The 24,481-nt window shown below is 37.6% G+C and overlaps 1 protein-coding gene and 1 pseudogene across 1 annotated transcript; one reads left to right on the top strand and one right to left on the bottom strand.

The window, feature by feature from the left end:
* The first annotated feature begins 8,718 nt into the window (after window positions 1-8,718).
* On the top strand, window positions 8,719-19,869 carry LOC113294155 (annotated as a pseudogene).
* An 802-nt stretch (window positions 19,870-20,671) lies between these two features.
* Window positions 20,672-21,714, bottom strand: LOC113300554 (GTP-binding protein SAR1A-like). The gene is made up of 3 exons (XM_026549758.1): window positions 21,465-21,714; window positions 21,225-21,356; window positions 20,672-21,118 (listed from the first exon to the last, which is right to left on the bottom strand). Exons 1-3 carry the CDS (start codon window positions 21,591-21,593, stop codon window positions 20,798-20,800), a joined length of 582 nt encoding a protein of 193 aa, XP_026405543.1. The 5' UTR covers window positions 21,594-21,714; the 3' UTR covers window positions 20,672-20,797.
* Window positions 21,715-24,481: the final 2,767 nt, after the last annotated feature.

Below are 24,481 nucleotides of genomic sequence, written 5' to 3'. Positions count from 1 at the left end.
AGTTATAAAGGAGAGAGCATATGCGTGTGTGTTATTATCTTGGATTATGTTCCTCCAAATTATTCTTCGTATCTCGGTGGAATACTCCTTCACGAGTTGTAAGTACTTTTGCATCAATGGATCAACCGTGTTATATCTCCCCTCAATTTGGCGAACTATCAGTTGTGAATCACTGGTAATTCTTACGTCGTCGAACCCCATTTCAATCGCGATCCTCAAAGCCTGTACTACCGCTTCATATTCGGCTTCATTATTAGTCACCTTATGTTCTAAGCGGAAGAAAAATACAATTTTGGCCCGTCCCGGTGAAGTGAATACTATCCCCATACCTCCTCCAGAGCTGTTTGAAGACCCGTCGACGAATATCTCCCACCTTCGAGGGTGGTTTTCTTGTAGCAGATCCTTTGGGTCCGGGCGTCCTTCATCTACGTCCATCATCTCCTCTACCCCTTCATCTTCTGCTGATGGGAATTCAGCTAAGGATTCTGCAATGATGTGCGACTTCGTGGAAGTCTGAACTTCGTACTTTAACCCAAACAAATCAATCTGTGTATTCCATCTCTCGACTCTTCCCGCCCTATTCGAGCTCTTCAAGACTGATTCTATTGGTACTCTTGTTAAAACTTTGATTTTGTGAGTTTGGAAATAAGTTCGTAACTTTCGGGACGCGTATACCAGTGCTAGTATCAGTTTTTCGATCTTAGGGTAGTTCCTTTCTGATGAGTTGAATGTTTTGCTTACGTAAAGTATATGCTTCTCCATCCCTTCATCTGCTCGAAGTAGTAGTGCACTAAGGGCATTTGGTGTTGCTGCAAGACAAATAAGTAATTCTTCCCCTAGCTCTGGCTTTTGCAGTATAGACAAGTTGATTAGGTACTCTTTGATGTTTTTGCAGTTCTTGCTCACATTCTTGTGTCCAAGAAAATTTTGCACCCTTTTGTAAAATGTCAAAAAAATGTTTACATTTATCTGAAGATCTCGAGATAAACCTTCCTAAAGATGCTAACTGCCCATTCAGTTTCTGCACATCTTTTATAGTGGCAGGTGACGACATTTCTAGTATGGCTTGTACTTTAGCTGGGTCCACCTCGATTCCTTTTCTTGAAACTATATGGACCAAGAACGTCGCATATTCAACTCCGAGTATGCACTTCGTCGGGTTTATCTTCATTTTGTACTTCTTCATTTGCTCAAATATTTCCTTTAAATCTTCTACGTGGTCCCCTGAGTCCTTAGTTTTTACGAGCATGTCATCCACATATACCTCCAACGTTGTATTCACCCATTTGGCAAAATTTTTCTCTACCATTCGTTGGTATGTGCCTCATGCGTTCTTTAACCCGAATGGCATTCTCGTGTAACAATAAATCCCCCTTGGAGCAAAGAATGCTGTATGTTCTTGATCTTCATCATCTAGAGGTATCTGGTTGTACCCTGAGTAACCATCCATTGAGGAGAGTCTTTTATATCCTGTCGTCGATTCCACCATTTGGACATGCAGTGTTTAGATCACTAAAATCGATGCATATCCTTATCCCATTATTATTTTTTGGTACTATCACCATATTTGCAATCCATTCCGGATATTTTACGGGTCTTATGATACCCGCATCCATCATCTTTTGAAGTTCCTTCTCAATTTGTTCATGATATATAGGTGGTTGCAATCTTCCTTAGTCGTTGTCTTACTGGTTTAATTGCTGGATCCAGGGCCAACTTATGACATGCTACTCGCGGGTCAATTCCTGGCATTTCGTCCATGCCCCGCGCAAACACTTCGCGGTTTTCACTTAGCAACTGGATTAACCTCGCTTCTTCGTCGGCTTCCATCTTTGTCCCAATCTTTACTATTTTCGGCTCTTCGTCAGTACCCAGATTTATATCCTTCGTTGGTTCTACAGCTGCAAAATTCATGATTGGCTCGTTTTGCGCGGTTGTTTCCTTCAATTTTAGTATCGGGTCACCCTCCTTTTCGGGTAGCTCATTGCGTATCTCCCATCCCTCCTTTTCCTTGGTCATGTATACCATTAGTTCCCTTTCCTTATTTGAATCTAATGCGCTCTTCCTCCTTTTCAGTCTCTCTTTGTAGTTTTTGATATCCTTCTCGCTGCAGCTATTCGTGTCTTCCCAATTTTCTTTTATCTCGCCAATCCCGCTCGGCATTGGGAATCATATCGCCTGGTGGTATGTCGACGCAGCCCCCTTTATTCCATGAATCAATGGCCTTCCCAGGAGGGCGTTATACAGCGATTCTAGGTCCACCACACGGACAATAACTTCTGTCTCTAGCTCTCCTGCGAAGATCTTCACGCATACTTCACCCTTTGGTTTCGTTGCCACCCCATTGAATCCATACAGATTGTATGCCGAAGGCATCATGTCGAAATCTTCGTATCCCAAAGCTTTAAATGATCGATACAAAAGGATGTCCACTGAGCTTCCCATGTCTACTAAGACTTTTTCCATAGCACAGATCTTTCCCTTACCTTTTCGATCCTTTTTCCCCGTGAGTATTCGCCAATAGCCAAGGTGATGACTAATGAGTTTGTGTGCGACCCTTCCTTCGGTGCATCTTGCGCCGAGAACGATATATCCTTTTTCTGCCATTCCTCCAGAGGTTCCCTCTTCACCGCAGGTATTATCTCATTTCCTTCGTAGTCCCCTTTCTACACCCTTGAGAGAACATTGTCGTGGAAATTTTGGATGTCTTCCTTCGAGTGTACTATGAAATTACAGTCGGTCCTCCATGTTCCGTTGTTTATTTCGATATGATGCCCCTATGATTGGTTCTTATGGTAGTCACGTTGTGGTGGTAATGACAACCTCTTATTCTCCATGTAGTGCGCGAGCTTTTCTTGTTTAATGAGGCGAAATATGACTCTTCTGACGTTTCTACAATTGTTCGTATGGTTCCCGTGAAAGCGATGATATCGGAAAAACTCATGATTCCTCTTCCCCGGTTGTGGTTCCTTTCCCAGGTTTGGGGGGCTGGGATCTCTTCAGTCAATATGACTTCTTCCCATATACTTTCTACAGTTGTATTAAGTCCTGGGAGTTCCAACTCGGTCCATGCTAACACATTCAATCCTTTCTTCGCAATCTTCATATTCTTCGACTCCTGACGTTTTTGTTTTCTTTGAGGCGACTCTTCTTGCTTCGGGTTTTGATCATCCCGCTTTAGTTCTCCCTCTTGCGTTGTTTTTAATCCTTCATGAACCAGTGCGGTTGACACATCTTCCCTTGTCCATCACGTTTTCCTATCCCTTTGCGAGCTCCACATCTCCATTCTCATACCTCGCAGCTCCCGTAAGATCTCCTGATCTAAGGTTCTCCCTCTTACTCCGTAAATGCTTCTTTCGCTCTTATTTCGTTTATTCTCGTCCTCGCGCCTCCTTTCCTCTTCGTATTTTAGTTTTTAATTTTCGCATCTCGCCTCCAGCAGTAACCTCCTCAGATCTCTTTCCCGATCATATCCTTCCCGCAGCTTCCTTTTCTGCGTTCTGCTTTCTGTACTTTGCCCATCTTCCTCGTTATCTTCACATGGATCATTTCCTCGTTGTGGAATCTTTATTTGGGACGAAGCAGTTACCGCTTCTGAACTAGTATCTTCTTCTTGCAAGTTTCCCATCTTCTCCTTGTTGCTTCATTTGTAATCCTGTCGTGTCACCTGGCCTCCTTGCTTTGCCGTTCCTGCTTGCTTCTCGGATTTGTACCTTATTCGCCCTTTCTCCCGAAGGGATGCCTCATCAACATCCTTTCCACTTTTCGTCCGGGTTGTTCCCCTTCTTGCGATAGCCCTGGATTTCATGATTTTGACAGGTTCCTCCATAAGCTCAGCATTTTCCTTCGTCTTTCCTTTCCGCCGACTTACGGTGCCTTCTCAATCTACAACTGATGCCTTTACTTTTATTTCTTCTCTCCGTGCTTCAACCGTTTACTTCTCCTTGTTGCCATCACGTATCTCGCCCGATTTGGTGTCCTTGCCATCAATTAATCCTTGGTTCGATATCTCCGACTAGTTTCTTGCCTCCATTCTTCCGATGCAGCACCCACGAAGTACTCTTTCTCCTAGATTTCTAGTACTAACTACAAACAAGTCGATCGTTTAAGATCTATGAAACCCTAATCTTAAAATAGCACGCCAAAATCTCTAGCTTCTACAACTTTAACAACTTCAACCTTTCTCAAACTCTTAGACGAGGATGAATCCCCGATCTAAGTTCCCTGTTTCTGGATGCCAAAATGTAACTACAGAAAATCCGGTAGCACACCCAAGTAAGAAAAGAAACAGATCTAAGACATGATAAAGGTTTAGATGAGAAATTATTTATTAATTAACCACTCCAAGTAATGAAAATACAAGTTCTCAAGTACAAGGAAACCCTAATCTCTCCCTCAACAAAGCTATCACTTCTCACCCAATCCGACCCCTCTTTACATTTACCCAAGGACCCCTATTTATAGACCAATCGATCCTAATGGTATACAACTCATTTTACTTCGTGAGGATCTCGTGCAGATGCTTTTATACTTCGCCCAGATCATTTTCCATAAAGTTTTTCCCTTTCTTTCGCTCAAAACTTTGGATGCTTGTCGGGACAGCTGTCTCTTTTCTTGCTCCATAATTTATTGACTTTGCCGATTATCTTTTCAGCCAAGCAACCTTATTTCGCCAACCTTTACTTCTTGATCATTATCTTGCTGGGTACTCCAACTGATTCTTCACAACTTAGACTCTTCGAGCGAGTTACCTCGCCTCAATATGATATCTCGCGCCTGGTTTTTGCTTCGTCAGCCATTCAATAATGACGATCCTGACTTGATTTGACAAGTCACTGACGAGGATTTTCGGGGATGGTGTAAGATCTATCGGCATGATCCCTTTCAATGATTCGTGTCTTCTCCTACGTCCACGTGGCGAATCGTATCTTTGGTATCTACAGGAGTCCAATTCCAATTTGTATCTTTTGTGAACTTTAAAAATTGGATTTAATTTTTGTTTTTCAACCTGAAGGTTCAAATTTGTATTCGGAAGAATATACAGTCAAAAAATTTAAGTAACGAATACTCTTTCACAACTACGATATAAAGGAAATGTATACTTTGAGAATCACAGTGTATTTTACTAATATGACCGAATACCATGTTTCTTTACTGATATATATATATATATATATATACACTGAGGGATCCATAGCCTGATCTATTGACAATACTGCACATGAAGACCTCAATAGAAGTTGTATATTTGACCATTTGAGTCATTTCCTTTGGCATATTGTGTGAGCCCAAAATCCTGGCGCAACTCATTTTCTCAGCCCGCAATTTTTATGTCAATCTCGTTTCGATGGTATTAATTGGTGGAGAATCTTGTGAGTTAAGACAGAATCCTAAATTTGCTTTACATCCACCAGACAAGGACTAATTTGCTCGGCCAGATTCCATGACAAACGCCCAGTATGTTTGGGCGAAATTAGCAAGTCTTTGGCCTATAATAAGCAAAAAGACAAAGACTCTAAATTCCAACAAAGAAACTTTAGTGTCCCAGCAACCAAAATTCCCAATTTCTCATTCAAACCCTAAGATTTCTTCGCTGTGTAAATCCTTCTTCTTCTCTAATGAGGAATTTGATGAATCTCCCAACAGAAATTCAACTAGACATCATAACTCGTCTACCCACTGAAACCATTCTTGATTGCAAACTGGTCTGCAAATCATGGAGGATTCTTGTTTCTCATCGTCCATCATTTTATCAGATGTACTCATCTCATCTTAATCACTCCACTGATTCTGGTAAGTCAGGTTATCTTGTTTTTTCTGAGAATCGGAAACAGGTTTATTATCTTCAATATAATGAGAATCATGATGATCAAACACCTAGCCATAGTATTACAAGGTTCGATTTAACCCCTCCATTTACATCTTATCATTATAAGGTTCTTGGTTCGTTTAATGGGTTAGTCTGTTTTTATGGATACCAAAATTATTGTATTTGTAACCCCATGACTAGAGAATCTGTTATGCTTCCTAAATTCAAGAATGATGATCAGTATATTCATTATTCGAGTGGATTTGGGTACCTTCCTCTGACAAATGAGTATAAAGTTGTTGAATTCTATAAATTAGGGAGAGAACCTAATTTTGTCGAAGCTGCTGTGTACACTCTGGGCAGTGGAGAAGGGTGGAGAAATGTTGGGAGGTTTGACAGTACGGGTGAAGTTTGTGTAGAAGATAATGTGTCAGTCAATGGAGCGCTGCATTGGGTGGATTATGTAGGAGGATGGATTTATACTTTTGATTTGACTGAGGAAAAGTTTCGCGAACATGTTTCACCACCTCCTTTGCCGCCAGACTTTATGTGGTATAATTTTTCTATAGGGGTTTACGGCGTGGATCTGTATTATGCCATCAGATATTTCTGTACAAACACCGAATGCTCATGGACTGACATATGGTTGCAGAGCAAGAAGAAACGATGATGAGCCATTGGGTTGGAGTAAAGAGTTTCATCTTCTGGAAAGTGAACCATTAGCCTTTACTAAGAGACGCAGTGTTTTATGTTTCAGTGATGGCTCTCTTGTTATTCATGATGCAATAGATTCAACCTCGAAACAGCTTATGGATTTTACTGCATTGAGACAGATATTCCCTCACAACAACACCTTAGTGTCGTTGAGAGAATTAGGAGAAGTAGATACTCAAGTAATGAAGTCAGCTGAAGATGAGGAGACAAAAACCCCTGATTTGCCGACAAAGCATAGCTAGCTAGATGAGATCCCTGGAGACACTTATTACCCGGTAATCTTCGTTGAGCTTCTGAAGTAATATTATAGATATTCATATGGGTTTTAACTTTTGATTGCATTTAACATTTTGATATTAACTTCATGAGTATCATCTAAAAGGTAACTGCCAGTCTATTGTTATGCTATCATTCTCAGCTTTATGGCAGGTCTTTTTTTCCATAGTTAAGCTATATCGCTTTGTCGATGCCGAATTTGTTGCCTGCTTGATCTTATTGCAGTTCTGTGATGTGATGCATACTTTAGTAACCTTTTTTTTTCTTTCTTTCTTAGATACATTGAAGTCGAATAAGTGTGTGGTAGCAAAATTGTGGAAAGTGAGTATATATGAGGAACTAGTTTCACTGTGAGACCCTTAGAGACTGAAAGCCAACTGATCAACCATTTCATATATCCACGATGGTCATTGTTTTATTCTCACACACTATCTTACAATGAGGACTTTTCCTATACGCGGCTTGACAATTCAGACCAAACCCCTTCGATTGTAAATACTCCTTTAGATAGCTGAATAATTCCGAGCAGGATACTATTTGCTTGTGTAGTTGTATGGTGTTGGAGTTGGATATTAGGAATGTATTAGTGAACTAGAAAACTCGCTTTACTTGTTAAACTTGTCAAACTATTGCAGACATTAGCTTTTAGCTTCGAGTAAATGTGTAACTATTGAGTTTTCTTTTGGTTCAGTGCTTTGCAACACCATTTTTTGATACTTTGCGATCCAGAATAACTTTTACATTATCTCAATAGAAATAGAAATGAAGCATATATTGCTAAAATGTGAAGTATTATATCCTCAGAATTGCTTTTGCTTCTTTTTGCAATGGTTCTTGGATACCATCTTTTTTGAAGTGCTTTGCTACCCATTTGCTTGTAATAGGGAAGGAGTTAGCATATTCAGACTGTAGGCAAAAATTGGATAATTCACTGCAGTGCGGTATTTAGGTGCTTTACTTCTGGGTTTCCATTTTAATTGATGAGGCTCTTCCAATTATTGATAAAACGATCGTTTTCTTCAGGGTCAAATTCGAGTTTCTTTCTCCAGTCGTAATCACTGAGTTCATACTAACGGGATAGCATTATATTGTTTTCTACAGCATTCCTAGTCATGCCGACTCATTCTGGAAAGAACTTGATTCTTTGAAGTAGCCTTGGAAGAAAAGGCAGGAGTTCAAGGCCAAGGATGCCGGTATCACCGCTTTCTTGAATGTTTCTGCTGGTTGTGATTGCAGAGATTCCAGGAAGAGGATTTACTTGTACTGCTGATTATGTCTGATAAACACACCCTACCACCAAGTGCTTCAAAACAATTTTCCAATCCTCGGTAAATTTATATTTTGATGTTTGAATTTTTGGGTCATGGTTATCAAAACCTCATTATTTTCTGGATTTTTCTACCAAGTTTAGTGAATCAAAATTATGTTTATGCACTCTGTTCCTTGTCCTTTCAAATGGCTATTTTTCTGCGATTTCTTAACTAATGAATATAAAGTTGTTGCAATGTATACACTAATTCCAGATCACATCGATGTTCTTTCGGTTGCGGTGTGTACTCTTAGCCGTGGCAATGGGTAGAGAAGTGTTGGGAGGTTGGATGTTGACCGTTTCCTGAATGAAGTTCATGATGCACGCGGTGTCTTTGTGAACGGAGTGCTGTATTCTGTAGTTGGTTGATTTCCCAATTTAGTTCTCTAATTGTTTCTTAAGATAGATGATTTCTTTATTTAAGGTTGTTGCTTGTTTCAAAATTCAGTACGCTTATAAATACTCTTGTCCAGAACTATGTTTATGCATAGAATTCAATCAATCTATTAAGTTTTCTTTATCTCGGCAGCTAATCCCAAAAATCAAAGGATTTTTATTTATCATTAGGGTTCAGTAATTTGGTGTTGGATCCTATCAGAAAGCAGCAAAAATGTTAGATATCAATATCTTCAGAGAAGACAAAGGAGGCAACCCAGAAATCATCTGTGAATCTCAACGTCGTAGATTTGGAAGTGTTGAACTCGTCGATGAGGTTATACGCCTTGATAAAGAATGGCGTCAACGTCAATTCGAGTTGGATAACTTGAGGAAAGATCTGAATAAGATCAATAAACAAGTTCGGAAACTTATGAATTCTGGTGAAGGTGCTACTGGAAAGATTAAAAGCTCAGAGAGTGTAAACAGTCAAAAGCAGCAAAGGATGCTCAAGTACAAGAAGCAAAAGATTTGTTGTATTCTAAGTACAAGAAGCAAAATATTTGTTGTACAAGAAGCAAAAGATTTGATTGGTAACTTAGTTCATGATTCTATTCCTGTTGACAATGATGAGGCTAATAATTTGGTAGTCCGAACATGGGGAGTGAAAAGGACAGAACCTAAGTTGAAAAATCATGTTGAACTTGTTGAGCTTTTTGGAATTGCTGATCTCAAGAAAGGTGCTAATGTTGCTGGAGGAAGAGGTTTCTACTTGAAAGGAGTTGGGGTACTTCTCAATCAGGCACTTATCAATTTTGGTTTGGCATTCTTGGGAAAGAGAAACTATACCCTCTTACAAACTCCATTCTTCATGAGAAAAGATATAATGGCAAAATGTGCTCAACTGGCTCAATTCGACGAAGAACTTTACAAAGTCACAGGTGAGGGAGATGATAAGTATCTGATTGCCACAGCTGAACAGCCACTGTGTGCATATCATCTAGATGATTGGATCCATCCTACACAACTGCCAATAAGATATGCAGGATACTCTACTTGTTTCCGCAAGGAAGCTGGTTCACATGGTCGAGATACTTTAGGTATTTTTCGAGTTCATCAATTTGAGAAGGTAGAACAGTTCTGCATAACCTCTCCAAATGCTACTGACTCCTGGGAAATGCATGAGGAAATGATTAAAAACTCTGAGGACTTTTATAAGTAGCTAAACTTGCCCTATCAAGTTGTTTCCATTGTTTCGGGTGCTTTGAATGATGCAGCTGCGAAGAAGTACGATCTAGAAGCACATTTTCCTGCCTCAAATGCATACAGAGAGCTAGTTTCTTGCTCAAACAGTACTGACTTCCAGTCTAGAAGATTGGGCAGAAAAAGAGAATAGACCTAGTGAAACAGCACTGTCACCTGTTAAACTCAACCCTAACAGCAACAGAAAGAACCATTTGTTGCATCCTTGAAAATTATCAGAAGGAAGATGGTGTTGAGATTCCAACAGCTTTGCAACCCTTCACGGTAATGGCAACTGCAAGATGAAACTTAGCTTATATAAAGACAACTCTGTTTATTGATGTTTAGAAAATCTCTCAAAACTAAACACAAGCTCTAATCTTGCTCATATGATCAACCACAACTTTGGTGTTCATATATATATATAACTATGAATTCCTTTTCCTAGTCCTATTACCTTATTACATGTCTTTCCTTTTCTTAGAACTAGATGACTTCTAATTCCCTTAGGATTACATCAATTTCCTAATCTTATCCTAACCAACTTGTTAGAGATTATCTTAGGCTTAATGTTGAAGTTTATCCAACATTCTCCCCGTTAAGATTCAACCTTACCCGTGACATATCTTGTACTCCAATCAGTTGTCTCATTTCTTCAAACTTGATCCGAGCTAATGCCTTTGTCAATATATCTGCTTTCTGCTCAGTTCCTGGTATGTGTTCAACGTTGATGATCTCCTTCTCGATACATTCTCGTATGAAATGATACCTTTTGTGAATGTGTTTCGTCTTCCCATGAAACACTGGATTTTTAGTGAGTGCAGTTGCAGACTTATTATCAATCTTGATGAGAACTTTTTCAGGTTCTATTCCTTTGATTTCACCCAACATTTCTTGAAGCCCTATTGATTGTTTAGCTTCTTCTGTTGCGGCCATAAACTCAGCTTCACAGGATGAGAGGGCTACAGTGTCTTGCTTCTGTGAACACCATGTAATAGGTGCTTCACCTAGATAAAATATATGACCAGTTGTACCTTTTCCATCATCTTGGTCAATATTATGACTGCGGTCACTATACCCAACAATTCCTTTTGATCCTCCTCGACCATACTTCAATCCACAGCTGATTGTTCCTCTTAGATATCTCAATATCTGCTTTATTACATCACCATGAGACTTGCGTGGACTCTGCATATAACGGCTTGCTACTCCGACAGAGAAAGCCAAATCTGGTCTTGTGTGTAATAAGTATCTTAGGCATCCAACATTTCTTCTATAACTCGTTGAATCAATCTCTGCTTCTTCTTGTGCCTTTGAAACTTTAAGTCCAAACTCCATTGGTATCTTAGTTGGATTACAAGTTTCAAGTCCTGCTTCTTTCAGAATTCTCCTTGCATAAGCTTCTTGTTTAATCTGAATCCCATCTGGCTTATCAATTAGAAACCAAGTCTTGTTTCTGTTGATTGAAATAATTTCTTCTCTACATGCTTGTGTCCATTTAGTCGAGACCTTTTCTTCCTGAAAATTCCTTGGTTCATCATTAACAGAAAGTAGCATAATCTCACATTCTTCTGCAGCTTGAAGAACATAATCCTCCAGATACTGTGGCTTTTGTATCTGTCTTGTTGATTTTCGCAGTGGAATGGGTTGAGTTATTTCATCGATCTCTTCTTCTTCTTTTTCTTCTACTTCTTCGTTATTCTCATTGGTTTCATTATTCTCTTATTCTTCTTGATTAACATCATTGTTTCCATTGGTATTGATGATTATGGGTCCTTCGCCTTCATCAATTACTTGACCCCATATCATGTGAAACATTCCTGGATCCCTAGTTGGTCCATCATTAGTTTCTTTCCAGTTCCAGTTTGCTTTTTCATCGAATACCACATCTCGACTCACTATCACTCTTTTCGTTGTTGGATTGAATAATCTGTAAGCTTTGGATCCAGGCTCAATTCCTAGATGCACAAGAGTCTGAGATCGATCATCCAGTTTCTTAAGAGTTGCAGAATCAACTTTTGCGTATGCTTTGCAACCAAACACTCTTAAATGATCTATGTTTGGTTTTCTCTTTCGCAAACTTTCATATGGAGTCATGTCTTTCAGAGCTTTCGTAGGTATCCTGTTTATTAGGTATGTGGAGTGTCGTACAGCTTCTCCCCATAGATAATTAGGTACCTGCATAGCCTTTAAAGAACTTCTTGTCATCTCCATTAGAGTCATGTTTCTCCTCTCCACCACTCCGTTTTGTTGTGGTGTATATGGTGCTGTGAGTTTCCTTTTGATTCCATTTGACTCACATAACTTGTTGAACTCTAAGGAAGTGAACTCTCCTCCTCTATCAGTTCTAAGCATTTTGACTTCCTCTTTTAACTCTTTTTCTATCAGATTTCTGAAAGCTTTGAATCTGTCAAATGCTTCACTCTTTTGTTTCATAAGAATATACCACATATATCTTGAGAATTCATCTATAATAAAAAATATGTATTTGTTATTTGCAAGGGTTTGTGGTGTAATAGGACCACATAAATCAGCATGAAGAAGCTCTAAAGGCTTTCAGGCTCTGAATGTTGTTGCTTTTGGAAAACCTTGACGCGTTTGTTTCCCAACTAAACATGATTCACAGATCCTTGATTCATCGTTTATCTGTGGTATCCCTCGAACCATCTTGTCATGAGACATTTCCTTTAAGGTTCTAAAACTTATGTGTCCTAACCTTGCGTGCCACTTCCATGTCTGATCTTCCAGTCTCATATTCAGACACAATGGCCTTCCAATCATGAGACTTATCTTGTAGAGTCTATTCTGTGAGTGTGAGACTCTAACTAAAAGTCTTCCACTTGGGTCATGAACTGTTAGATAATCTTGTCGCATTCTAACATCACATCCAACTTCTGTAGCTTGTCCTAAACTTAAAATGTGGTTTTGTAAGTTTGGGATGAAGTAGATGTTTGTGACAAGCTTCTGTTCTCCGGTCTTGCTCTGAAATAGAATTGATCCTTTTCCTTCAATTTTTACAGAAGATCCATCCCCAAACTTCACTTGTCCTTTGATTTTCTCATTGAGTTCAAAAAAGTAGTGTCTCTTACCAGTCATGTGATTGCTGGCTCCATTATCTAAATACCAGATTCCTTCTTCTCCATCCTTTGATTCGTAGTTCTTTGGTATTAGGTTCCCTTCGTTTAAGAATACAACTTCGTGCATGAAAAGAGCTGTATCTGCTTCCCTTGTTTCATTCTTGTTTGTTTCTTCCATCTTTTGTATTCTTTCAGGGCATACAGAGGAGAAGTGTCCTGGTTTATCACATCTGTACCAAATAATGTTTGATCTATCCTTCTTTTCTTTCCCTTGGTTTTGATCATTCTGACTTGTTGTTCTATCTTGTGAGTTAAACCTTCCTTCCCTTCCTCGGCCTTTGTTTACTCTACCACCTCTTCCACGACCTCTTCCTCTTGTCGCAGAGTTTTTTTTGGTAAGAGTTTGTGTACAAGAGTTTTCCTTGAGTTTCTCCATTGTTTTCTTCATCAAGGATTCTCTCTTCATATGCTTTCAATCTTCCAATTATATCTTCAAAGCTAGTCTTCTTTAAATCTAAGACTTGTTCGAGAGAGGCTATGATATGAATATACTTGGATCTTGGTAAACTATTGAGAAACTTCTTTACCAGTTTATCTTCATCAATGGATTGTCCAAGTGACGCAGCTTTTGAGGCTATCTCTGATAGCTTTCCTGCAAAGCTATCAATAGTATCAGTGCCTTTCATCTTCACTCTTTCAAATTCAGACATTAAGGTTTGCAGACGGGCTTCTTTAACTCGATCAACTCCGAGATTACGTGCCTTTATTGCATCCCAAATTTTCTTTGAAGTTTCTTGTTCACCAACTTGTAGAACAAGACATTCTGGTATTGCTTGAAAGAGTAATCCAATGACAACATTGTTTTTGTCTGGGTCCAATGTACCAGGATCAATTGTTTCCCAAACTTTGTAGATTTTCATCAGTACCTTCATTCTCATGGCCCATACTGTGTAGTTTGTGGCGTTGTGGATTGAAACTTGTATTGATGGTGGCGTGAACTGTTTTACACCCACAATGGTGGTTTCGTTTTCCATGGCTCAGAAACAAGCTCTGATACCAATTAATGGCAACTGCAAGATGAAACTTAGCTTATATAAAGACAACTCTCTTTATTGATGTTTAGAAAATCTCTCAAAACTAAACACAAGCTCCAATCTTGCTCATATGATCAACCACAACTTTGGTGTTCATATATATATAGAACTATGAATTCCTTTTCCTAGTCCTATTACCTTATTACATGTCTTTCCTTTTCTTAGAACTAGATGACTTCTAATTCCCTTAGGATTACATCAATTTCCTAATCTTATCCTAACCAACTTGTTAGAGATTATCTTAGGCTTAATGTTGAAGTTTATCCAACACATGGGTGGCTTGACCTTCTGAAACAGATGATCTATTTACGGAGAGAAATAAGTATTTTCATCAATGTCTAGGAGAATCAGAAGCATTGATTTGTTACGCCATTATCAATCATAGGGAGAGGAGTTTGAGTGTTTGGGTACTTGAAAAAAGCTGGTATTTGCTACACAAGGATATCAAATTTTATGATCCGTTAGCACAAATGGAATCTTTGTTGGTTGGAGTAGAAAGTACCGGTGATTTGGTTAGAGAAAATCGGGTTTTAAGTTTCAATCCGGTTGACAGAAATGTGGTTATCTTAGGCTTAATGTTGACAGAAATGTGGTTATCTTAGGACAATACTTCCACCAGTCTCTTGGTGAAACAGATGATCAAAGATGATCGATGCACATGCACATGCAATGGCTTATACAGACGCTCAAGATCCGACTGTCATGATATTAGTGATCATATTTTACCAAATTCCTCCTTGTAGAGAGCTTCAAAAGTCCAGTTTTATCGATTAGAAAAGTTCCGTATATAGAATTTTCTTCGTTATATTTTGCATTTACTTGTTTGTGGCATAAAGTTTTGTTCTCCCCTTCGAGTTTTCAGCAAAAGAGGAGCTCGTTTGGAAAACCCGATGACCGATGTTTTAATTGCACCTAACTCATCTTAGTCATTCTGATGATCCTGGTAAGTTGAGTTTTCTTGTTAGAGCTGAAAATCTACAGCTTCACTATTTTGAGTATAATGAGAATAATGATGAGACGCCTACTTATCGTGTCAGAAGAATCAACATAAACCCTCCATTCATGTTTCCTTTTTATACGGTTATTGGTTATTGGTTCGTGTAATGGTTTAGTCTGTCTATATGGATTGGTAGATCACATTTCTTGTGTTTGTAACCCTGACACCAAAAGAATATGTTCTTATCCCAAAATTAATTAGAGATTCTGATCCTAAGTCGAGTGGATTTGGTTACCTTCCTTCAAGTAATGAGTATAGAGTAGTTGAAATGTGTGAGCTATGATCAAACTTAAAAACTGTTGAGGTCGCGGTTTATACTCTTGCTAGTGGCAATGGTTGGACAAGTGCTGGGAAGTTCGATACTGAATTTGCATATTCTTATGGCCGACTTGGTGTCTTTGTAGTTTGTGAATGGAGCCCTGCATTGGAGGGATAAACAAGAAGGAAAGATTTTGGCCTTTGATTTGGCAGAGGAGAAGTTTAGTGAACATCTTTCACCACCTCCTTTGCCACCAAACTGGTATGATTATACTGTAGGGGAGTTGGGCGGGGTTTTTTGTTGTGCTATCGAATATATATTACCATTGAAAGAGAAGAACTATATTCATGACATGAAAGAGCAGGTGGATCACAAACCGTTGGGTTGGAGTAAAGAGTGTAGCAGTCTTCCAGAAATAAAACCATTCGCCTTTACCAAGAGTGGCGGGGTTTTATGTTTCAATAATAGGTCGCACCATGTATGAGGCAGTAGCTTCAACCTCAAAAAATCTTGTGGAATTTTGTAAAATTGATCAAATATCCCCTCACAAGAACATCTTGATTTCGTTGAAAGAATTAGGAGAAGATACAAAAATAATGGAACCTTCTGAATTGAGGAGACCAGAAGCTGTGATTACTGACTAAGTATCTAGTAAGAAAAGATCCTTGGATACACTTATCTAGTATGAGATGTCATTATATATATTTGTATGGGTTATTATATAAACCTTTTCATATATTATCTTAATGAGTGCTGTATAATGTTTACTGTTAGTCTGTTTTTGTGTCACCAATCTCAACTTTATGGCAGTTTTCTTTTTTTCTTTTGTTTTGTTTTATTTAAGCTGTATGGTTTTGTGAATGTGCAATTTGTTGCAAACTTGATCTAATTGCAATTGGAACATGTGATGCATATAATTTAGTAACTTGTTCCTTTCGTATATATTGAAGTCGAGTTAGTATATAGAAGTAAGATCATGGAAAGTGGGAGCTTACTTTCCCAGCAGTATGAGGAAGTCGGGTTTTTCTTTACTTCTTAGCAATAATCAATAAATAAATTGGGCTCCAAATTTGAACCTCCACATGTCATGTTAAGGTCTGGTACTGTCACTTTCATATCATAGAGTTGGTAGTTTGAATAGGGAACGAAACTAATGTTCGTGTTATTCTTCAATAAATTTCGTAGGAATAATATAGTCAAGTAGGCAGAGTTCTGTGCGATAGTATCAAGCTACCGTACACATAACTACTAAGAGGATGGAGGACAATGATTCTGTTGGCCACAAGGATTTTGCCATCTGCTTATGGATGGATGACTTTTCTTACAATTGTTGTTTTCCACACATTTCATGCCTTCATCTTCAGTTGAATCAATTTCTGCACTGTTTAATAACTTGCCCACACATTTCTGACCATCAGCTTCACTGTAACACAGAATCGTTACGACCAAAAAGGAAGAAAAACACACTATTCATTTGGATCTTCTTCCTTAAATTCTTCTCATATTTTTCTGATGGCTTAAATTTTATTTTATTCTGTCAACGAATTCATCTTATTTTAGATCCATTTCTATCTGTTGCGTAGCAAATGTTGCAACCAAATAATTGTTTTAGTATAACTCTGATCTAATTAATTACGAGGTAACGAAACCAACTTTGTTTCTAAATTTTCTCTAATTTAATCAAACTCTGTTTTTGAACTTTGGGTTTGACATAGGGAGGACAAAGAGCTGCAGCCTACAATCCAACGGCTCTGGCGCATGGTTTTAGAGTTTGAATTTTTCCTTTGGGTGCTATCACAGGATTTACGCTCCCATGAGTTAAGAGGAAGTGGTACCTTAGGTAGTATTGAAAGGTTCTTAAAATGATCGTATGCCTGAATCATGCTATAACAAGTTTCAGAAGGTTACTTGCCTAATATTTTCGAAGGGGCTGGACAATGCAATTTCTTGGGTGGAATTAATAAGAACTTGAGCGTATATATATAGGGAATAATAAGACAGACTCCAAACACTTAACTTTCCTCTCTATTCATAACTTTTTTAAAACCCTAAAATTTACTGCTGCAATTTTTCTGCTTGTTAATATATCCTTCTTTCTTTAATGAGGAATTTTAACAATCTCCCAACAGATATTCTACTAGACATTATCACTCGTTTACCAACTGAATCTCTTCTAGGCTGCAAAATAGTCTGCAAAACATGGAGAAATCTGGTTTCCCATCATCCGTCATTCTCTCAATTGCTGGCAAAAGACTTTACTATCTTGATCAGAACATAAAAAAACAACTTTACTATTTTGAGTATAATGAGAATAATGAGGAGACTTGTATCAAAAGGATCAACTTAATCCCTCCGTTTGCATCTTATTGGGTTCTTGGTTCGTTTAATGGTTTAGTCTGTCTATATGGATCCCTAGATTCTAAATATTGTATTTGTAACCCCGTGACCAGAGAATATGTTATTCTTCCAAGGAGTATGAGAGATTGTGATGATCAATATCTTTAGAACTTCTCCAATGGAATGTGTGTGAAGAAAAAAGTCTTCATACACGTAGGATACACATCCAAAATTCTTAAAATCATTCTCCAACCCTAACCTATGTAACCAATGTGTAGATGACTTGGCGTACAATTAGATAGACATCCTCTTCCTCAACCTCTTGTTCTAGAGGTTCACATAGAGGATGTCTATCCATCCTAGTCACCTTTATTTGTACTTAATAACAATTTTAATTACAGATCAAAATCAGTTCTTTCTCCTTCTTTTCACGAGAGACCAAGAAAAAATGTTCAGAATCAAAATCAAAGTCATACAATAATACGAGTACTTTGGATTTGGATCAATCATAGTTGATTAATACGTACTCATAAAAAATGGTAAAAAATTCATATTTGATTAGTAATACATTATCAGAGGTGATGATCTTCATTTTCCATTATCTCAGAATCGTTCAATCAAAAAATAATTTTCCCCGGGGTTCCACTTCAGGCCATATACTCTTTTATTTGCTCAAGTACCAACCATTACAGAGATGAGCTCTCCCTCCTCTCCAAAATACTCGAGCTACAACACCTTCGGTTCTCTAAAATTATTTTGTTTACCTAAACCCATTCTCGGTCGCCACCAGTTGTTCAGTTCACATCCAAACACCACCAGCTCCTCCCCTTTCATCAGTTTAATTGAACGAAACTATATGATCAGCCCAGCAACTGTTTGCATTTCCTGGAACAGTTTGAGAATAATATTCGTTACTTCTTACATAATCAAACTTTATATCTCATCTTAGAAAACTACTTGATGATATAAAATCTTACATTTTATCAAATTGAATCTCTAACTATGAAACATGATAATCACAGGAATAGAGTTTTTTTTTTTTTTTTTTGATCAGTTGGAATGGGGTTTCCCTTGGCGGAAAATAGGTAAAATTTTATTTCTCCATGAATAAAAAAATCAAAACTAAGTAAAAAAAAATCTCTTATCCGATTTGAAAATAAGAGACAACTAGACAAAATATTGGTGAAAAAGCAAGAGGGTTGGAGATGAAAATTTTGTTTCCTTATATTTAGGAAAATTGGTTGGCTGATAAGATAATGGATGTCTTCCCATATTGCCACATGGGAAGCTGACCACAAGACCATCGGAGAAGCTCTTATAGTTCAAGCGGATTTGGTTACCCTCCTTCAACTAATGAGTATAAAGTTGTTGAATTATATAAGTTAAAAAAAGACCCTAATATCCTTTTGGTTTCGGTGTATACTCTCGGCCGTGGTAATGGGTGGAGAACTGTACATGTTGGGAGGTTGGATACTGAATTTTCCATAACAGTTTACGGCGTACGTGCTGTCTTTGTGAATGGCGCCCTACATTGGAAAGATAAAATTGGAGGAAGGGTTTTGCCCTTTGATTTGGCTGATGAGAAATTTAGTAAAGATCTTTCACCGCCTTTGCCACAAGACAGTGGCTGTTATGATATAGGGGAGTTGGGCGGGGTTTTATATTATGCTATCAGATGTGACAATCGGATCGATTATGACATATGGTTACTGAAAGAAAAGAAAAATATTCCTGACATTAAAGAGCAAGGGGAGCATGAACCATTCGGTTGGAGTAAAAAAATTCGCTTTCGCCAAAGAGAACCAATTGCCTTCACAAAGAGTGGTTGTGTTTTGTGTTTCGATGATAGCTCTGTGGCCAATTATGATGCATTAGCTTCCAGCTCGAAAAAGCTTCTGCATCTTAGTGCAATTTGTCAAATATTTCCTCATAAGAGCACCTTGGTGTCATTGAAAGAAGTAGGAGAAGAAGGTATAAAAATATTTCCTCACAAAAGTTGTGATTCGTCAACAAAGCATTTTGCAAGTTGAGGACCTTGGATACACCTATTAACTGGTAATCTGCATTGACCTTCTGAAGTTGAGGACTTTGTATGGGTTTTAACATGAGATTTTATAAACCTTTTCATTATCCCAATGAGTACTGTTTGAAGTTTACTGTTCGTCTGTTTTTGTATCACCAGTCTCAACTTTGTGGCTTTTTTTTGTTTTGTTCTTTTTGTTTTTGTTTTAGTTAAACTATATTGCTTTGTTAGTATTTAGTTCGTCGCCCACTTGATCTAAATGCAATTGGAGGATGTGATGCGTACTTATCTAACTTGTTTCGTTCTTATACGTACAAGTATATGGAAGCAAGATCGTGGAGAGCTTTCCATGCATGAATGTGTCAGTTTACTTGTTCTTACTTCTTTGCATAGACGGTAGATAATTTGAGGATCCAAATTGGGACCTTCGATCAATCACTTTCAGAGCACAGAATCGGAAGCTCGAAGAAGAAGGGAGAAGGGGGAGGAAGAGAAGGGGAGCTTGAATAGGAAATAGCACAAAATCAAGTAGGCAGAGTTCTGTGTGATAGCAACCATGATTTTGTTTCAACTCTCTCGTTAGTTAACTATCACCAAGCTAATTGCTTGTCTTCAAACAATACTCAAGTGTGGCTAGGTACCTTTACACACTACTACTACTACTACCGTATGTAATGTTTTCTCAGAATCATCAGACGCAGGACAGATTCCCAACTTATTACGGGTGAATGAATTTTCTTCTAATTTTAGTTATCCACATATTGCATGCTTACATCCTCAATTTTACGTTTAACTCTGAGTCAGCTAGATTTCAATTTGCATGATTTTGAAAGGATGTGTTTATTTACCATGTCGTAGCTTCTATCCTTTCTAGAGTCAAGTTGTGTCTTAATTACTTGCAAATGGTGCCTGCCGTTCTAAGTTTGTTTGCAAATTATCATGAAAGGTCCAATTCAAATCTGTGTTTTTTAATTTAGAACTTCTGAATTTTCCCTTAGATTTTAGATTTAGTATTTATTTTTACCACCTGAAGTCTCTCTTGATGAGAAACAAGATTTTACATAATTGTATTCACGAAAGGAAATTCTTGGTTTCGTCTTTGTGGATGATAATAAGCTAGATTCAAAATTCTTGATTTCCTATAACCAAAAGAGGAAGATTTTTTATTTTTAAATTTCACTATTCAATACTCTGTTGCAGCTACAATATATGCAGCAAAAAGAAATAACATGATAATCGCACTATTTTATAGATACTGGAGTCATACGACTGGAAGTATATTCTTCTACTTGATATACTGAGAGATCCATTGCAATCCTTCCCCATAACCTGATTGTCTGACAATACTGCACATGAAGACCTCAAGAGGTCGTATACTTGAGTTTGCAAGATTTACAATTCCTTTGCCTGTTGTAGAACCGGTGAGACCAAAATCATGCTGCAAATTCTCTTCCGAAACTGCAGTGCATTTGTCAATCTTGTTTCCCAACACAAGGAACGGTACAGTTGATAAAGCATCATCTAAGAGGAGATTCTCTAGTTCCCTTCTCGATTCTGCGAACCTCTCCTGGTCGGATGCGTCAATCAGATACACCACCGCATCCACCTGCACCATGTAAACAATAATTCTTATCTAACAGAATCAAAGTTTAATTCTTTTTACACAATTCAAGCAAAAGTTAGGTGCAAATCAGCAGATGTCTCTAACTTACCTTGGCGTAGTAATCTTTCCACACTCTTCGTGCGATTTGATGTCCACCCAAATCGAAAACCTTAAACACGATCTTTCCGATGGTTAACTCCTCTGATGTTGGATGGAGTGTAGGTTGGTGTTGAACCAATTTCTGTCACATTCATAGATTCTTAATCAATTCTCAATACACAAATAAGAACGCCTTAGAGAATTACACTAGAAGATCAACACAACAAGGTAAAAGAAAAGAAAAACAAACCTCGTTTTTCAACATCTGAAGTAACGTTGTCTTCCCAGAATTATCAAGTCCTAAAAACAAGACCTTTGCTTCTTTATGCCATAACCCAAGTGATGCAAGAACTCCATAGAACCAGTCAACAAGAAACATTGTAATGAATATTTTGAGTATTGGGAGATTGTGGAAAGTACTGATTGAGAAACGAGACTATGAATTCTAGAATTTGTATTCGAGCGAGATAAGAAGATTTAAAGACGATTACTTGGATAGTTTTGGTTAAACTCGAAATACTTAGATATTTAAACTAACACAAACAAGTAATCCTAGTGGAGTGCTTAGTTCACATTGCCGATATAACGAGCTCCTATTGGTTCTATTTGTTGGCAGGTGCCTATGAGCCATTATTGACTGATTCGGGGTTGAGGAAGAAAAGTCGGTGGGGCGGCTTCTTGTCCAGCTGGCTATTTTAGGCCTTACGAAACTGACACGTCACGATGCTAGGCACGGGAACTGTAAAGCGACAAAAAACTGTCAAGATTACATCCAAAGCAGGAAAGCCACATGGACACCAGCCCTCATGTCTTCCACTACATTGGCAACATAATCATGGCCTCTCTACTTTACATATACTCACAAATATTTTCAAATTCAATCCTTTAACAAGTTACACTTGCTAGATAGATTTAATTCCACATATTCAAATTTATAAATTTTTATTATATTATGTTAACGTCGAACGATTTTAATAATTTTAACACGCCAAATTGGGATATACTAAACGAATTAGAGCCTATGTGATAAAATAAAACATGATCATTAGGAAGTACAATCCAAAGTTCTTACCATATTATTTTACAATGGCAAACCTTTTTCTAATTTAATGAATTGGGGACTATATCAAATATGATCATCAGGAAGTACAACGCAAATTCCTTAGCCATGTTATTTTCACAATGACAAATCTTTTTCTAATTTAACGAATTGGGGACTATGTAATAAAATAAATCATGATCTTTGTCATGTTATTTTCACAATGGCAAATCTTTTTCTAATTAATTAACAATCTATTGAATTAGTAAATATTATTAGATTAAATTTGTTAAGTAAATATATGTTGATAATTGTTTTTGTTAGATCTAACTTATGGATCTTGTTAGAAAAAATATTAGAAAAAAATGGTTTTTTAGAATAACAAAATGTATATTACTAAATATCTTCATGTTGTATTTATTCTAACCATGCCGACTAACTATATGTTACCAAAAATTGGCTTGCTATAGAACTTTCTATCATGACGACTATATGATATTTTACATATAGAGAATGCTGTGAGAAATGCCAATTGATTGACATGATAATAAATTGGTGACATTCCAGCTAATACAGGGTCGTCTGAGTTTGAATTTTAAAGAATGATGACTTTGATACCTGTAGTATTTATTTTGCCAGAGTGGTTACTCTACAAAACCCAAACCTTGAAAACCACGACTTATTAATCTACCACACCATATTTGGCGTTTAGCAACAGACGATGTCCATTGCTTGCAACAACACATGGTTGTTGCAAAACACCATGTTGCAGTTTTTGGCAATAGCTCTAGCGCAGTTGCAAAATTCAACTAGCAGCGGCTCCTTTTACGGTGTCAGGCCGTCGCGAAATTATAATTTAGCAACACAAAAAGAGTCGTTACTAAGGGGGAGTGATACATAGTATTGTTGTCAAAGTTGTGATACAATTGGACTTTGATGTTATGTAATAATACTATGACACTGTATAACAATACGAAAACATCTTGTTTTTATATATTGTTATAGCTGCGAATCTTCAACAACTAAGATGCTGAGTTGAATACGTTCAGAATCACTAGAGTACTTGGAAGTGACGAAGCTTTCGAGTAATGTTGAAGAACCAAGGAAATCAAGCATTTGGGTCAGAAGCTACAAAGTTTATTTATTTTGTAATCCATATGTATTGATAGTTTTGTCACTAAAATTGACAAAGAGGAAGATTGTTAGAGCACTGCTCGGTCGAACTCGCAAGTGTTGCTATCTCAAGCTTTTTTGTCAAGTTTAGTTGCCAAAACTATAAGTTTTGATTTCTAGTCTACTTATAGCTAAGTCTCGGATTAGGATAGTAATTGTAGTTGAGCATTAGACTTCACGGCGTTCATCGATTGAAGATGAAGAACTACTAAAGGGATCTTGTGGAACTTCATCAACAGAAGGTATGTGGAGACTTGAACTCATCTATCACTCAAAAGTCTATCTACTATATCTCCTATTTGAGACAAAAGTCGTATAGCTATATAGACTTAGATTATACACATTTGATATTTCGAGCTGAGTTTAACTCGCTTACATATTTCTCGAAATATGTGTTGGTAAGCTTTCACATTAACCAAATTCATCTTATATTCTTGACGAAAGTCAAAAGATGATCATGTGAAAATCGTCTGGTAACATCTTACATGATTTGTGTGAGACGGTTATTTGATGTAGACTCGGAATGTTTCGTATTGATCATTCGATCATGTGAAAATTGCTTTGAAGTTAATTGTTATAGCACTGCTCGGTCGAACTCGCAAGAATTTCTATCTCAAGCTTGTTTGTCAATGTTATTGATCAAAATTATAAGTCTTGATTTGTAGTCTACTTATAGCGATATCTCGGACTAGGATAGATTGTGTAGTTGAGCATTAGACTTCACGATGTTCATCATTTGAAAACGACGAACTACTAAGGAGAGCTTGTGAAACTTCATCAACAAAAGGTATGTGGAGACTGAAACTTATCTATCACTTGGAAAGTATATTTCTACTCTATCTCCTATATTGACACAAAAGACATATTGTTATATAGTATTCGATTATGCACAATTGAGATTTCGAGCTGAGTTTAACTCGCTTACATATTTCTCGAAATATGTGTTGGTAAACTTTCGCTTCGACCAAGTTTATCTTATATTCTTGACGAAAATCAAAAGATGATCATCTGAAAATTGCCGAGTAACTTCTTACATGGTTTGTGTTATACAATCA

This window comes from Papaver somniferum, chromosome 7 (genome assembly GCF_003573695.1).
Source record: "Papaver somniferum cultivar HN1 chromosome 7, ASM357369v1, whole genome shotgun sequence".
In the NCBI taxonomy this organism is placed as follows: Eukaryota; Viridiplantae; Streptophyta; class Magnoliopsida; order Ranunculales; family Papaveraceae; genus Papaver; species Papaver somniferum.
The sequence above is the reverse complement of the archived record's forward strand: the minus strand, read 5'-3'. Positions and strand labels throughout refer to the sequence as shown.